Source organism: Asterias rubens, chromosome 13 (genome assembly GCF_902459465.1).
Source record: "Asterias rubens chromosome 13, eAstRub1.3, whole genome shotgun sequence".
Classification (NCBI taxonomy): Eukaryota; Metazoa; Echinodermata; class Asteroidea; order Forcipulatida; family Asteriidae; genus Asterias; species Asterias rubens.
Window position 1 is genome coordinate 14240595 of NC_047074.1, and position 17829 is coordinate 14258423.

General features: G+C 37.5%; 3 protein-coding genes across 3 annotated transcripts; 1 reads left to right on the forward strand and 2 right to left on the reverse strand.

The window, feature by feature from the left end:
• Positions 1–133: 133 nt before the first annotated feature.
• On the reverse strand, positions 134–7601 carry LOC117298665 (phytanoyl-CoA dioxygenase-like). The gene is made up of 7 exons (XM_033781984.1): positions 7367–7601; positions 6178–6351; positions 5302–5452; positions 4135–4320; positions 3566–3617; positions 2611–2785; positions 134–2137 (listed from the first exon to the last, which is right to left on the reverse strand). Exons 1-6 carry the CDS (start codon positions 7493–7495, stop codon positions 2647–2649), a joined length of 831 nt encoding a protein of 276 aa, XP_033637875.1. The 5' UTR covers positions 7496–7601; the 3' UTR covers positions 134–2137; positions 2611–2646.
• Positions 7602–8196: 595 nt separating this feature from the next.
• On the reverse strand, positions 8197–12412 carry LOC117298779. Its single transcript, XM_033782109.1, has 6 exons — positions 12095–12412; positions 11583–11690; positions 10912–11013; positions 10676–10762; positions 10146–10229; positions 8197–9257 (listed from the first exon to the last, which is right to left on the reverse strand). Exons 1-6 carry the CDS (start codon positions 12284–12286, stop codon positions 8784–8786), a joined length of 1047 nt encoding a protein of 348 aa, XP_033638000.1. The 5' UTR covers positions 12287–12412; the 3' UTR covers positions 8197–8783.
• A 2836-nt stretch (positions 12413–15248) lies between these two features.
• Positions 15249–17660, forward strand: LOC117298579. Its single transcript, XM_033781897.1, has 2 exons — positions 15249–15519; positions 16630–17660. Exons 1-2 carry the CDS (start codon positions 15385–15387, stop codon positions 17026–17028), a joined length of 534 nt encoding a protein of 177 aa, XP_033637788.1. The 5' UTR covers positions 15249–15384; the 3' UTR covers positions 17029–17660.
• The last annotated feature ends 169 nt before the right edge of the window (positions 17661–17829 follow it).

Below are 17829 nucleotides of genomic sequence, written 5' to 3' on the forward strand. Positions count from 1 at the left end.
GGAATTATTTTCGGGTTTACTTCCATTGAGGGTCATACTCGGTGCTTTTGATTATTTGCTGCGCAAAGTTTCTGGAAAACTTCCATTTACTAATTTAAAAGTTACAAAAAGTCAACCTATTTTGACAACAAAGTGGTTAATACCATGTATATTGGCCTTTAATGACGTAAAAATCTGTCTTAAAAGTGAAGTACATAAGTCAAGATAATTTCCTACAGAGCAGTTTGTTTTTTAAAAGAAGTCTAAATATTTCCAAACAAAATTCTAAATTTTACACATCAATAAGTTGTCCATTCTGAGTGAAATTCTTATAATATATTGCATGGTACACAAGCAAAAAATTATCAGTCAATCAAATTTAGAATTTACTGTTTTATTAACATTTATTAACATTTATTAGCAAAAGATTCATATTATAGAATATAATGGCTAAAAATTTATTTTGTATAGTTTCAAGTTTTGAAAGTTGTTCAAACTTTACAATTACAAATACATATTTCATGTTTTATCTTCAAATATTATTTTTGACACATCCTATGCTTAAACCTCGATCTGGCCAAGTATATCACAGTTTGACAAAAAATCTGAATAATCAAATATTTTACCCAAATAAACATAAATCAAAAGGAGAACAGGAATATTATTGATTACAAACTACTTGACAATTGTAAGATGAACAAAGAAAAATTGAGTGAAGGGAGATAAAGGCTGTGACCTCTGGATTAACATGCCAACGCTCTACCAACTATATAGCCCCATATTGACAGTCTCCCCAGAAACAAAAAGTATTTCAAAGCTCTTTGATAAATACTTCACATGCAAAAATAATAAAGAAGAGGCTTGTTTTAGAGAACCCTCAACTTGTTGGACCTGGTGCTATAATTTTGGTTTTTTCCATCCTGTGGAAAGAAAATCCCCAACATATTACTCTGGTGGGATTAGAACCCATAACCTTTGACATTTTAAAGCAGCTGTCTTACCAACAGGCCAACATGGGTGCTTGAATATCTTACAGCAACCCTGCACTTCAAAATAATAAAAAATATTCTTTCTTAGTCAGGAGACATTCATGAAAACAAATATTTTTTGAAGAAAGAAATCAATGTTGACAGCCCACTACTTTGGCACCACTCTCCTACAAAACTTTCAAGATGTTATCACAAGTCAGTGTGCATGCAAGCAAGCTACCATCAACTCCCTGGCAAAAGTCTGTTCTCACTGGCCTGTCCAGGCAAATATTTTGATTTTCTACAAATTTTACTTGTTTAATACAACAGGAAAGTAACAGAGTATTTTACAAATTTGTAATTAAAACAAAATTATGCACATAATCAATAAAACCTATGCAGGGCAAATTGACTACATCTATTGAGCATGGTGTACAGTGATACAATGAACAAATCCTGTGATATTTCTCTGACTACAATTTTAAAATCGTTTTTCTGTGTCCTTTTCTAAGAACTTATCTTGTAAATGAAAATATTTTGGAAATAAAAACAAAACAGTTTACTATATTGCATAAGAGTCTAAAAAAAGTCTAAAAGTAATTTTGCTGTAATAATCTTACAGTTAACAATCAATGTTGATGGATTCAGAAACTAACAACCAATCAACTGTGTTTAAAGGGAAGGTAAACCTTTAGTTATAACACTTTAGAAGTTAATGGCAATATTAACTTCTGAATAGAATCAAAAGCAGCTTTAAATAGCATAAAACATTTTGAGAAACATTTCACTTAAAAGTGATGTGGTAAGATAGCAATTTTTATCCCCCCCCCCCCCACAATTTTTGAGTCTCAGAAGCACGAGTAATGTTTCTCAGATTGTTTAGGGACTTTTCTCTCTGTGTGAACATAATTCGCTCAGGATTTTCAACAATTTCTAAAAAACCTGAAACATGTGAATTTGAATTTTCCATGTTAGCTTTATTTCATTGCGTCTACATATATAAAGGGTTGAAACAATCGAGCAGTTCCGAAAACCAAAGGTATACTTTCTCTTCAAACTCAATTGACTGCACTCTAATTATGGATATCATTAAACTGCAGTCTTGCTCCCTGTATACAATACAGATAAGTAGATATCAGACCTCAGAATACCAAACGGGAGCCAGACCACTTCCCCCTTCAAGATTCCATCTGACAAATGAGATGTGAAGAGAAACCAATACACCATGATTAAAGGGAAGGAATAGAGTTTATTTGGCAAACACTCTTAAAAGGTAAACATTGGCAAAAATGAAAAAAATTAATGGCAAAAAAAGGCTAACTTGATTCGAAGTACAGCAGCTTTAAAGGACAAAGCATTTTTATAATCATTTCACTTCGGAGTAATTAGGTTATGCAAAAAGATATTGGTTTTTATTTGGAAAATTGTAATATGAGAAAAGTTACCGTCAGAAATTTTCTCAGGTTGTTTATTCCAATTACGGATTAAATCTTCCTGCAAGGTCATAACCCATCTAGATTTTCAGCAATATCTCAATATGGCTATCACCTTTAAAAAATTGTCCTGTTTTTGTTTTGTTTATATTTACATTTTTATAATATTTTAACAATGGAATGGTTAAAAAGTAATATGTTTCCAATTATATCAACTGGCATAATCTTACCACAAGAGGGCTCACTCCAATTATTTCAGTCATTCTCTAGATGCGTCCCTTATCAGAAAGCTCGTTCATAAGTTTTGCGTTGTACGCAGCGTGTTTAGCCTGTAGTTCCTTGTCATTGACCGCACTCTTAGCCCAGTAAGTGAGTCCAAGGGCTGGACGCCATCTTTCCTTCGATCTGATCAAGAGAAAATATCACATAAAAGTTAGTTGTTTTGGGCTTTTTTTATGAGAAAATGCCTAACACCACAAGGCAGGATGGCCACTTGAAGGTGAGGGCGTACACTTCACTGATTTGGGCTGTTGCCCCAATAGTACAGTCACCAGGGGCACATTGCCACTTCCTCCCAGATGCTACAATTCCGGGGGTTTCAGACTCCATGCATATAAACAAATCCATAGGTTCGGACACAATGTCAATAATCATTTCTTTCTCTTTTTGCTGACTGCTCTACTCGTTTCAAGAAAATCTGAAGACTCATGGAGGTTTCGAAAAACTCTTGAAATCAGGAAACATCCTGAGAAACCTTTAGAAGCTTTAAAGACACTGGACACTATTGGTAACTGTCAAAGACCAGTCTTCTCATTTGGAGTATCTCATTGTACACATAAAACAACAAAACTGTGAAAATTTGAGCTCAATCAGTTGTCAAAGTTGCAAGATATTAATAAAAGAAGAAAACACCATTGTCACACCAGGGTAACACGAAGTTGTGTGCTTTCAGATGCTTGATTTAGAGACCTCAAATTCTAAATCTGAGGTCTCAAAATCAATTCGTGGAAAATTACTTCTTTCTCGAAAACTATGTCACTTCAGAGGGAGCCGTTTCTCACAATGTTTTATACTATCAACCTTTCCCCATTACTCGTAACCAAGTAAGTTTTTATGCTAATAATTATTTTGAGTAATTACCAATAGTGTCTTAGATACTTTAATTCCAATTGCCTCAAGACTTACTTGTTTTCTCCGGCTCTATGAACCATGTAAGGATGGTGCCCAAGAAGGCTTCCTGTATATCAAAAGAAATCAGAAGTAACAAACTTTTCAGTTAAAATACTTTTTTGATACTTCAGAAAACATCAATAACCAGGCATAATTTGTGTTCTTCTTTTTAATGTTAACGCCCTAGAAAAGGCTAAAAAGCCACCCTTGGTATGGGGTTACAAGCAGAACAAATATTTCAAAGGAAAAGAACTTAGGGGAGTTAGGAATTAACGTTCCTCTTCAAACAGTCTAGATTGTAAGAAGGGGGAAACATTCACCAGGCAAGGAGTTCCAAAGAGATGCAGTATGTGGAATAAAGCTATTGGAATGGCTCCTTGTTCTACATCTCAGCAAATGATATTTGGTCCTTGAAAAAATGGAAAAATCTTATAAAATGTAAGGGCTGACCTACATATACACAAGGTGTAGGCTCTAGTTTACTCTTCAGGCTTTATTTATAACAATTTCTAAGATTTTTCTGAGCTAAAACAAATCAGAAAACAGACAATTAGTAGGAGGGAAATCATGCCAGACTAACTGACCTTTCTTGACGGCCATTTCATCTTCGGTCTCTTCCATCCAGTCTTTATAGTTAACTAGAGCTTGACTGAAACCCAGAGCATCCGTCTTACGATGTTCTAATTCTCCCTTCCGGTCAGACTGAGGGACATAGTACAGACAACCATTCTCAGCATCGGCGTCGTCCAATGCCAGCCAGAAGGTGATTCCTGGTGGGTGAACAAATAATATGAACAATATTGGGTTCTTGTGTAACCCTTAATCACCCCCCTTGGGGTCTATCCAAGTACTCGGTACTTTTACTACAAGGTATGTGGAGCTTTTGTTTGAGTTTGCAGAGTTTTATTTCAGCTTGCTCAGGCAAAACATTCAAAATTTTGATCCAGAAAGGGTTAATGTCTCTCAGCACAGCCCCAAAAAAAGGATATTTAACATGTTTAAAATATCAATATAAAAAACAAGGGAAACTGACTGGGTAAATTTGTAAAATATGTTTAAAATATAGTATTTTTGTGACATATTTGAATCTAATTTTTGTACTGTCTGGTCTACAGGAACACCGAAACACTTAGATTTTACTCTCATGATGATGGCACAAACAAACATTCCTATGATGCAATAAAAGTCTTCAGAAACTCGAGCCATTTTCATACTATAACTCTTATCCCCGTGTAATACAGCAATTACCTCAGTGTAATTTCACACTGTGTCCCTATTCCACAGGGTTCCGGTTGCACAGTTTCAAGAAAACCCTTGGGTTTTACCGCTTACTCCTACTCCGGAGCAGGGGTGGCTCTTCCCCAAGGTATGCCCATTTAATGGGGCACACCAATGGTAAAGCTATCACTGGGTGCGCTCGATTAGCTTCCCTGGGTCGACCCCGGTCTGCCCCCGGTACGTTTGAATAGCTTTGACACCATTCCAGGGGCTCACCCCGGTCAGCCCCCAGTGCCCTGCTTGTGGAGTGGGTCACTTGGGGCTGGCCCGAGGTGCATGACGTTACCACGTCGAGAGGGCGAGTGTGATTGCTCAATTAGCTCTGGTCAAGGGGTCACCAGAGTGAGCACCGCAAGGTTGACCCAGGGAAGCTTATCGAACGCACCCATAGTGTGAAAAGGCTGGTTGTAATTCCCTGGGTCAACCCTGGAGAATAGCGTAGTGTGAACAGGGTTTCAGAAATGTCTACCTACCTCTATCATGCATGAAGTACTTTCCATCTTGGTGGGCAGGGGTGCACTTGGCGCCCGGTGGTTTGGAGAAATATTGGACATTATTAGGAATGCATTCCTCATTCAGAAGTAGGTCTGCAAGGCCATTGAAAGCTGGTGATTCACCGAGATCCTAAAAACAAAAAGTAACATTAACTTTAATAATAATAATAATAATAATATAGGAATTTATATAGCGCCTTTAGCACAAATCAAAGTGCTGAACAATAAATAAAACAAGAACAAAGCAAGGAAAGAAAGAATTGTGAATTAATATTATCCATTAACTTAAAATTTGAACATCTACATTGTGGTCAGGCAGCACAAGGTATCTTTGGCGGTTTTAAATAAAAAAACCTTCATAAAAAAAAAATCCAAAATTTTCATCATCTTTGTCATTGCATGGTAAGTACTACTAAAATCAATTACCATAATACTAGAGCTTATTTAGTGAAAAGTACTGCAGCCGTTGATGGTTTAAACTATTTTGAGCAAAGGACTCCTTGGAAGATGGTTTTGATCATTTCTCATCCCAAAACATTTAAGAATGAGAACAAAATTAAGCATGACTTGTTTCTTAGATTTCTGTATGTTGGCCTCGTTTGCGAATGCTGTGACCAGAGACATGGTTGGTACCCACTATCAACTGGCTAAACAAGGATGGAATCAATCAACAAGACTGTAAACATATATTTTGAATGTGTTTTAAAAGCATACAATAAATAAAGTTGTTAACAATAAAAATAGAAACATTTAATAAACATTTAAAACAAAAAATTGTCAACAAAATTTAAAGTGAAAATGACCAAAGAAATACAAACAAACTAAAAAAAAAAAAAAAAAAAAAGACTTACTGACCTTGAAGAATTCGTCATGATCAAGCATTCTTTCAAGACGAATAATGGAGTCTTTCTCGCCTTTGGATTCATAGAAAGCCATCTTAGGTGGCAGGTCTGGGACGACATCATTCTCGTACCGTTTCAATTCATTCTTGATGGCCTTTAACTCGTCCTCAGAAATGAAACAATCGGCCTGGGAGAGGGAAGTTTTAGAAAAATAAACAAAGTTAGAGTCCACTTCCTGTTAGTGTTATTTCATTCCTCATGTGACAAAAGGTCAATAAGAGGTCAACCAGCTATGTTTTATTTCTAACTTCTTGGGGTACAGCACTGGGCCCAATTTCAAAGAGCTCCTTGAGCAGAAAACATTTCAAAAAAAATAATAAAAATATGAATTTTAATATGTTTTCTTTTAATTGTTCAGCGCACAGGAGCATGTTTACATGGATAGGCGCTATATAAATGTCCATTATTATTATTATTATTATTATTATTATTATTATTATTATTATTATTATTATTATTATTATTATTATTATTATTATTATTTAAAAAAGATTCTGCCGAGTTTATCTTCAAAAAATGTTATTATTGTTTCATATTGAATGAAAAAATGGTGACGCGATATGGAAAACTTTCCTGTGTTTTATTAAAATTTGAAAAACGTCACACCACGATAACCCTACCATGCCTACTCCTAGACTAGATTGTAGAACTATGAGGTTCGTTCCACTACCCTCTCCATGACAGCGGAACGAACCTCATACTTTAAGGTGTAGGGTAACCCACCGAATTTACAGTCTACACTCCCTCCCGACTTATTCACTTAACCGTCCTAACAATTAATAAATACCACAACAAAAATACATTATTAGGAAAAGTTTCCGTATGGCGCCACCACTTTTTCATTCGATATGAAATAATATAGTATCTAATTTACCTCAATGATATATCCCTTTTTGTAAAAATTAGTGAAAAAGTGGTGGCGCCATACGGAAAGTTATCCCATTATTATTAAATTTAAAATAGATTTGTGGAAAAATAATACCTCAAGGAAAAAATTGACAAATTATGTCAAATTTTCTATCATGTAATAACTGCACCAAAACCATGTCTGTCAAAAAGAAAAATGAATGGTTCAAAATCATGAATTATAAAAAAAAAAAAACTAATTTTCACGAAATAGATGCAGTACAAAAACGCCTTACCCGAATGTAACCCTTATCTTTGAAGAAGTCTTTCGTCTCCGTTTCATCCAATCTTTCCGAGAACCTTGGCCATGATGAAACAACTCCTTCTCCAGTTTTCTGTCGTTTTGATTTGGGAGGGGTGGACATTTTGACTACAATTTACAAATGCATTCACAAAATGAAGTTTACCTGCCAATTGATTTTTAGTCAAAACAATTCATTGCTTTCACATGACTACGTGCCTTTTGCACATGACTCGTCTGAGCGCAGACTCGACAACTTCAATCAATCATTCGTGTTCGAACTATGTGCTCCAGACTACTTTGTGTCAGGCATTTCCTGGTGACCCTTGAACCTTATTGTTTTCTCGTTGGCCACGCCCACTTTAAACATTCTACCAATAAGGTTTGATCTGGGTCCAATTTCACAAAGCTGTTTAGCAGAAAACACTGCCTGGCAAATTTATTTGCTAAGCAAAATTAGATGACTGCGCTATATAAGAAGACTTCGATGTTATTATTGGGGTAGGCCTGTCAGTTGTATTGTAGTGTTAACTTTATGGAAAGTCAGGTGGTAGGCCTACACTGCTAAGCACGATTTGTCTGTGTTTAGCAATTTTATGAAACAATTGGGCTCAGTTCTCTTTCAGGGGCACGATTAGAACTCAATTACTTGGACTTTGAAGACAGGTAAATGAGACAAAAACTGTTATTTTCTTTTTCAATAAACGATTTAATTCATTGAGCTCAAAGAAAAACAGAGTGTACAAAACAGACAAACAGAATTCACGTTCAAAAGTCTATCTCGATCAATTTCCATACTGTTATAATTCAAATTCCTTGATTTTTGTTAATAACGTTAAATATATGGATTGGTGTTTCTTGTAACTATATTTTAACTCATATCCTGCTGTAATAATTAAGCGTTTTTTTTGTCAAAGAATTTTGTGAAGTTAACAAAATTGGTTTTAATGAAGAAAAAAAAAACCTTGTTCGTGAGTGTGCTAGCGGTTTGAGATAGCGCCCTCTATTGGTAATTGTTTGTTGGCGGTATTAGAGTAAGTCTATGTATAGTGTGGATCGTTGAATAAACAACCGGAAGGTCTTCAACCAAATCTAATCCTAATATTGTTTTATTGCCAAGTAAAGGGAAGTAAGTGACAATCATGAAATGGTGCAGTTTAGGAACTGACTTATTTTGTTTGATTGGTTCACTTGAGCCTGTAAAACATTATTTTTTATGTAGCCCTATTACAGGATATACACAAGAATTGTCTCCTTATTTGTCAAAATTGAGTAAAACTTACTTTTAAAAAAGCGAATAACATTATAAAAAGCTAACAATAATACTCAACGTCACGCTAAAGATGAGAATGCCAAGAGAATCCCCTTTGCGGCCCTTTGTGTAGGCATATAGTGAATGACTCAACAGTTTCTTAATGAGCTTTCTTGTGGAGCACTTTCAACCACTTGAAGAACTTCACCAATGTTCCTTTCGATCCTGGTATCTCCCGTCCAATCTCAGGGGTTGGTTCGGGTGACGTCACGGGAATCAGTCCGCCGTTGTCGATCCGCACGCGGACGGTCGGTTGTGTTGGTTCAGGTGGCGTCACGGGAACTAATCCGCCATTATCAATTCTGACGCGGACGGTCGGTTTTGAGTGGCTGTGTTTTCTATGGTGGTGGTGGTGCTTCTTTGTTGGCCGGGAATCGACCACATCACCCCTGTGCTCTGATTGGCTATAGTGACGGCTGTTCTCCACATTGATTGGCCAAACGTCTGGAGTGACGTCACGTGCATGCCGGTCATGAGACTTGAGAAGGGAAACTCCAAGCAGAACCAGTTTCAGTTTGAGCTGTGTGTTTGTCTTCGTGTCGAACACTGTGTCTATAAAATGTCCTTTGTATACCTAATGCAAACGGGAAAAAAGGAACAGAAAGGTCATAATAATGAAGTCTCGGGCCAATGCCACCACGGAGAAACTCTATTCAGGCAACCAGTTCCAGGCTGAAGTCCCCTCGCTGATCAAAACGAGTATCTCGACCATTTTTGAATCTCGAAAAGATCGCATTTCAGGCAACTTTTTGACATCCAGATTTCAGTGGTGTCCGTTTGTGATTATTGAAGCCACATAGATGCGGTTGGTATCCGCTGAGTGTCAACTTGCTACACGTGAATGATTCGACTTTTTATATGAAAATATCGCGACAGGTTTTACTCAACAAGCACAATTTTCAGCTCAAATTTTCACTGACTCAATATTAATTTACCATATCAGTATTACATTGACAAAAAACAATAATCTATGACCTTATCTTTAAGATACAAAACAGCAAAGATATGACCTTTATAAGAGCCATAAACATTATCAAAATAGGGGGCCTTGTTGTTAATCAGTTGTATACTGACATTTGAGCAAAGGTTGCTGTGAGTTTTAGCCTTGCTTAAAAACACTAAATCATTAGATTACATCCTTCGGGTGGAATCGGTCATCGAACTTGCGAGATAATAATGAAAGAAAAAAACTCACCCTTGTCACACGAAGTTGTGTGCGTTCAGATGGTTGATTTCGAGACCTCAAGTTCCAAATCTGAGGTCTCGAAATCAAATTCGTGGAAAATTACGTCTTTCTCGAAAACTATGGCACTTCAGAGGGAGCCGTTTCTCACAATGTTTTATACCATCAACCTTTCCCCATTACTCATCACCAAGTAAGGTTTTATGCTAATAATTATTTTGAGTAATTACCAATAGTGTCCACTGCCTTTAAAGCAAATAATTAAGTTTTGTGATTTACCTTCAAAATTTGAAGAGCTTTAAGAATAAGACTCAACTCTAGTTCTTTCAAGTCGACATCCAAAACAATAACTGTTTTCACGTCCTGAAATAAACAAAACATAGAGACATGCAGTTAATAAGTAGCTTTATTTAGTTGCTTATTGGACGACCTCCTGGGGTTCAGACCTCGTGGGGTTATTTGAAACGTTTAATAATCAGGGAGTATTGATGAAGAGGGGAGGGGGGAGGAGTGGGAGGAGGAGGAGGAGGGGGAAGGGAGGAAAACAACAACAGCAACAAAGAAGAGGAAGAAGCCTTTATGCATAGTGGGGTTTGAGGCGTTGCATGGTGAGGTATCAATTTAGTTTGCGGTAACACCATGTGTGTGTCTACTCGCCAGGTAGGGTGTTGTTCTTTAGAGAACTGTCTTGCTTGATTCTACCGCGGAGTAGCGAATTCGGGAGACTTTTCAGTTCTGAAAAGAACTGTCCTTTATGCATTTTATTGTCTAATGTTATAATAACAATATATCAGCACTCGGCAACTTACCTGTAAAATGTGGATGGCTTTTAGGAGCAAAGTGAGTTTCAAATCGGCAACCAGGTGACCAGCAAAATGTGACGTCAATTTTTTGTCCTGTAATTAAAAAAATTATGTTTATTATTCAAATTCAGACTTTTAAATTTATTTAAACACTAGTAACAAACCCTTTTAAATAAAAAAAACGAAGAAGGGAACAGATAAATTGATTTTGTAAATGACAATTAAATTTCTTTAAAACTTACTTTTAGTAGCAAGATGGCTTTGAGAATCAATTTGAATTTGAGTTCCTCCGTCATCTCACCGTGGCGAGGTAGCATTCTATGGACTTCATCTTTCTTTGAGGTCTAGAAATTTTAAATAACCAAAAAAGCAATAATTTTTTAGACAGAATATAAATGACACTTTTATAGAGTGTGTCAAAAACATTAAGCAAGTAACTTTGTTAGCAGGTTTCCTCCGTCTTACGAGCTACAGTGATTAAAGGAACTGGACACTATAGGTAATTACTTTATATAATGTCATTGATAATATTGAAGTCTTATATATAGCGCACTCAAAATAACTGTTGCATAAAAAACTTACTTGGTAACGAGCAAAGGAGAGCTGTTGATTTTTGATAGTAAGTATAAAACATTGTGAGAAACGGCTCCCTCTGAAGTAACATAGTTTTTTTTAGAAATAGGTAAGTTCTCACTCACTTAATATTAAGTATCTGGAGTACACAAAGTAATGCAACAAGGTTTTTTTCTGTCATTATTCTCTTGCAAATTCGATGAACATTTGAGCGCAAGTGTTCACTGGTTTGTTATTTTATGCATATTTTGGGATACACTGAAGTGAGAATATTGGTCTTTGGCAATTACCGAACGAGCCTGTTCACTACATAAATGACACAGAATATTTCTTTTCGTACCTTCAATAACTCCAAGGCCTTCAAGATTAACTCTAACTTGAGATCATCACGCATCGAGTCGGGAAACAGACCGTCAACATCTATCATCTCATCTCCATCCGTAGGCAGCTGAAAAAAAAATGTAAAGTCTATGTTACCAAAACGAGGCTGGGAGGTAAATCGTCTGGGACTCTGTAATGAGTAATAGCAGCTTGGAAGTAATTCAGAAACGTAAATTTATTGAGCTACTAGTGACTCTTTACAATAGATGGTCTGATATCTTGGACAACAAAAAAATTGCAGATCACGACAAAGACAAAGGACAAATTCTCAATTAACCGCTCCAGATTTTCGGTAATATCTTAAAGACGGTACCTCTTGAACTGAAATATTTACAATATTGTAGATCCACTAAAATATTGTGAAAGATTAAATAAATCGAGCGGTCCCAAAACAAAATGTAGGCTTGCCTTTAAGCTGGCGTTTGTGCACGTGGCCTATTCAGGATAAATAAATAAAACAAGTCTACTTACAATAGCGACACTTTCTGAAGACATGATTTCATCTTCATAGTCAGGGATGCTTTCCGTGGCGTTCATCATAGCATCTTCTCCTCCATGGTCCTTCCCTCCGAAGATGTTGGTTAAGAACATCACGCATCCTCCAGTTGCGATGACAACCACCAAGACCACAACCACGACCAAAAGAAGTATCTTACAACTCATTATTAAGAGAAACTTATTCTTTGTATTATACACAAATTTATCTAAAACTAAAAAGTCTTACACAACTTCTGGAACTTTTTTTTAGTGCACCGAGGTTCTCGAAATAATGCTGTTGCTTGGAGTAAATTTTTCTGGAGCTGGAAAAATTGTGTTTGACTCTCTCTAGCAAACCTCAGTTTATATAGTATTTACCTTGCTAGGTATTTTAGGTTGGGTTTTATGAGTTTTTAGTTAATTTTGGGATAAGTTTGTTGTGAGACGGCCCACGCACGGCACTCCTTGACCGTGATGGTTTACATCCATGCTACCGTTTCCTGGGTCGATGAAACGGTATTCCGAGCAGCGCTGCATGGTGCCTGGGTTTGCTTGACGCACCGGTGTTATTTTAGACGACTCAGCGGACCCTGGTATGTAATTCCTGGGTTGGTTTTTGCAATTCATGCTTTTGTATCGTCTTCAGTTGTTAAAAAAAACAAAAAAAACAAACAAAAACATCGTGTGGCCATGGACACTCCATTTATCTTTGATCTGTTTATATTATTATTAAAAAAAGATAATGACACACATTTGGTAACAACACAGACAATTACCATTTGGGGAGTGGACGGGACAAACCCAAATCTTCAACAAATGGGCCCAATCTACTGAAAACACTCTTATTAAAGGTTTTTAGACTGACATTCACTCTCAAATCGAATGAAATTCATGGACAAATCATCTACAGGTTGTCAACAGTAGCTACTTTCACTGACTCGACTCCAGTGATTTGCAGACTTAAAAGAAAGAATTGTTATAGATAATAATTATTAGGCCCAACACAAAGTACATTGGGCTTACAGATAAAGTATTTGTAATTCAAGGGCGGTTTTCCACAAAGTCCATCTTTCTATCCCATGTAAACTGTGTGCAAATTGGTTAACTTTTATATTATTTCCAATATTTTGCACGTGCACCCTTCTTTACATTCTTCTCGTTTGTAACTGGCCCAGACCAGTTATAGCGGCCATTGCAATGAAGTTGTCATTGTGGCGCAATAACAATCCCGTCCAAAATGATTGGGCCACCTGACAATAATAATTATACTCCCCACAGATGTTGTTTTCATCTTATAGTTCTTTATTAATGATTCCTTTCCCATTTTATGGTTTGATTAACAGGGATTTAATGAGTCACAGTGGTTTGGTTCCCTGTTAAGAATCTTGACCATTTTAGAATGAGTTTGTCTTGTCATCATGGACCAATTTCGTGGAGCTGCTCACCAGCCAGACTATCATATCACGTACAATTTGTAGCTGGTATCCTGCTAGTTTCTGCTTGCCAGACAATTGTTAAGCGATATTTTTCGCTTAAGCGACTTCATGAAATTTGGCCCTGATTCAAACAATGTTCTAGCGAGACCCAATTTCACAAAGCTGTTGTTAACAGAAAATACCGCTTAGCAAACTTCTCTGCTAATCCAGAAAGTAGTGGGCGCCCCAATGTAGTTTTGCCTGGTAAACTGTTTCTTTTAAGCAACACTTTTATGTGCCTACAGACTTTGTGAAGTGGGGCCTTGCAGGGTTGTAGACAAACCTAATTGTTGTAGTTGGGACAGAAACTCAACTTGGGCGGTGAATATAAGTCACTGACTCATATCAAAACACACTATAGACAATGATTGTAGAAATGGGAAAGTTCGGATATGCGTTGTAGACAGGAAATGTTGATTTTAGTCATTCCTATTCATGGTGTATGTTCCTTAGAGGATGACTTCATTAGGATCTATCGGTTGGATATTATATTATTGGATTTCCAAATCAATTATTAGATATCGATCGGGCATGCCAAATGACGATAGAAATGACCAGGTTGGGCTTGAAACCCGACCAATTTGACTTCACAATTATTGAAATGGGGTTTTTGCGCTTGAATGGTATACCTTTGGTAATTACTACAAAACAATAATGGCCAGAACAACTGACTTGGTACGAAGCTATTGACAATGTATAACATTTTGAGAAAGAATTGCGATTTTCAGATGGAGGATTTTAAAAGCATTTCAATCTGAGAAACATCAGATGTTGACAAACTCCATTTTACGGATTACTCTTCCTGCGTGGACATCACCGCCACGACTCTGCGGTGACGTCTTAAAACGCTACCGCCACATTTAAAATTAATTTTTTGCAGTTTAATTTAAGTATATATTTACTTCGTTTATTTATGATTGAAATGATCGACCAATTAAAAAAAAATGAAGGCACGCCTATACTTAGTCTTTAAGGAACTATGGACCAAGCTACCATGCAAGGTTCAAATGATAGGCCTATAACTGAAACCACCGGTGCCAAACGATAAGTTTTCGGGGGGGGGGGCACAAGAAGGTGCACCGTATTTTTCGTGGGGTGGGGGGGGGGAGACTTCTACAACCTACCAATTAAACGGTTGTTTCCGTTCACTTATTTGTTATACATGATATAATATGACCCGAGTGTCTAAACCGATTGGAGCTGAACATATGGGGTGTGGTATTAGACGTATACGCCCTAAGCCAATTCCCCATCATCGATGATCAGAGGTGATAGGGAATATGATTTGTTCATAATTTCCAACAGTGACAACTGCAAAAGACTACTGTTGCAGTAGCTACAGATATTGAATACAATCAGTTTAAACACAAATTGGCACAAAACACACCACTTTCAAAACATCAGTTTCGGTGAACCCCGGAAAAGTACAAAATGGACTCGGTATACAGAAGGGATGTTCGCCTCGTAGACAAGGAACCGACACAGGAAATCTGTCACACTTTTAAAACAATAGAATCTTTACCTGTCAGTTAAAATGGCATACGTGCAGTAACATAAGTAGGTCGGACAACTCCTCCTTCAAAAAAATTTGTGTCCAGAACTAAAACTAAAACCATTAATCTAACGTCCAGGACCCGTTTCCTCATCGGAAGTGCGCACCCTCCCGAGGATTGTATATAAAGAGGAACCAATCAACATATTCATCAGATTTGTTTTCTGGTGGGTCGTTCTTGATTTCCGAACCAAAAAAAATTAGCTCTTCAACAGTTTGACTGATTTGGAGCTTGTCCGAGAGACTGGGTTTCAACCATGAATCACGGGTCATTCTTAGCGGTGTTTCTGCTCCTTGCGTCGGTATCTTACCTCGCCAATGGGGACCGCTGGAACCAGGAGTCACAACAGCCACTCACAGACTGGCAGGTTAGCCTACTTGCCCAAGATCTGGTAAGTTTTATTTTGAAATATAAACAAAATAAATTCGTCTCTTCTGGAAAGTATTCGGAGCAAGTTTTCTTTTTACGGGACACGTTGGGTAATTTTTATAAGACCGGTATTCTTGGTGTATTTTTTGTTTTGTTTCATTGGTCATCTAAATTTGCAAGAGAATAATGCAAGAAAAAAACCACCCTTGTTGCACAAAAATCGTGCAAAGTTACCCCTTTCTCAGCAATTTTACTTCAGAGGGAGCCGTTTCTCACAATGTTTTATATTATCAACGGCTCCCCGTTGCTCATTATCAAGTAAGTTAATTATGCTAATACTTTGAGCAATTACCAAACGTGTTCTGTGCCTTAATTTAGATTTGTGTCAGGATTTAGACGTTTTTGTGGGATGGGGGTTTGCTGAGTGGTTTCCTCCCTGCCATTCGCTTTGTGCGACCCTGGTTCGATTGCCAGACTGAAACTTTGCATGTGGATTGGGGTTTTAGTCTGTTGGCCTAACTAGTTGTTTTCCTCCCACGTCTAAAACCAAAATTTCATAAACTTGTCTTCTTAACAAAAGTTGGTGTGATGTTTCCATTAGTATACTTTTCCTTCATATTCAGCTTCGAATCGATTTTTTTATTCACTTGGAGGGTGGTGTTTGGGTGGGGGGGGGGGGGGGTGATGGGCCAGAGTGAATGAACGATCGGATCCAGTAAATAACTGCCACCTCTCGAAATCTTAAAAACATTATTATACCCGTAGAAACTCTGGCTTAATTACTCGGGTGGGATTCCAACCCAAGACCTTTGCCATTATAGAGCTGATGTCTTACCAACATAGACTACTGTCATTGCCCAGTAGCTATAGATGCAGTTCGAATCCTATATGTTAGCAGCAGGTATTGCATCATTTCAAAAGATTTTAAATTTGCATCGTGATAAAGAATGGGTTAGTTTGACCATAGAGGTAGAAATACCATGGTTATACTGTTACACCGATGTGTATAAGCACTACATACTAAGTACTTTTACAAGTTCTGTGGACAAAAATCACACAGACATATTTACTCGTGTGGGTGGAGTTTCGCTGCCCATGTCTCATGTTTGTAAATATTCTGTTTTCCATGTAGCCGGACGAGCTACGTACACTCTATGAGCAGATAATTGATCCCAACGTGGATGAGATCAACAAAGAAAACTACATCTGGCGAAGCTTTGAGCTCCTCAAATACAGGAAGTACAGACGTTATAGTTGGTTCTACTACTGGCTTCTCGACATCAGTGGGTCCGACCAGCAGCAACTCGGCAGGCAAACTCCAAAAGGACAAGGGGGACGCACACCACCGAACATCGGGGGATACACTCCAGGCGGACGTACTCCGCCAAACATGGGGGGACACACTCCAGGGGGACGCACACCGCCGAATCTCGGGGGACGCACGCCCGGTGGACGCACTCCAAAACGCGGCGGACAGAGACCACGACAGAGACAAAGACATGGAAAAGGTCACGGACGCAATATTGTATAGATGAACAGTCGTAAACGGTTATCCATTAAAACAAATTTGAATACCATGCCCAATGTGTGGCAGTGGGTACCCCCTCCAACCCACGCAATTTATGCTTAGATGAACAGTCGTAAACTGTTATCCATTTAAAATAAAGTTATAAGCTAGAGGACTTCCTGCCCCGAAATGTTCCCATAAAACACTCTTGTCCTCAATGAAGACAAACTAGGGGTTCACCTAACCCTATATAGGACTCTTCCTATGTACTGTAGTGGGGACCCTGCCTCATGTTGAGCACTACATGTAGATTCAGCAATACCAAAAGATTAATGAATCATAAGGGTAAACTAAAAACCTGAATAAAACTGTATAAGACAAGCTTTCACTTCACAAAAAATAAAACAAGTTCTTTCTGGAAGCAAGAGGACAAGCTACATATAAAAACACAAATAAATTTTAGAATCCTCGCATTTGCTAAACTTTAGAAACGCCTCTGTCATTTCACACTTTGCCAGTGATCAACATTTGCACACCTGAAGTATTAATAAGCATAAACAGATTCAGAAATTAAATTCAACTGTAGTGGAAGAAAATGTTTAGTTTTTATTTTAATTTTTAATAAAACAAAGAGAACAAACAAGAAGAAACAGTGATTTGTGTGTGTATTTCGTTTATTTAAACTCACAGCTTTTAATATAATGTGAATATGACTGACAGGTACAATGATACTTTTTTATCTGATCACTTAACAAAACAGGTGGGTCAGAACAGAAATAATGACACCCACCCCCAATCTGCCCTGCCCCATCCAACCCACACCCG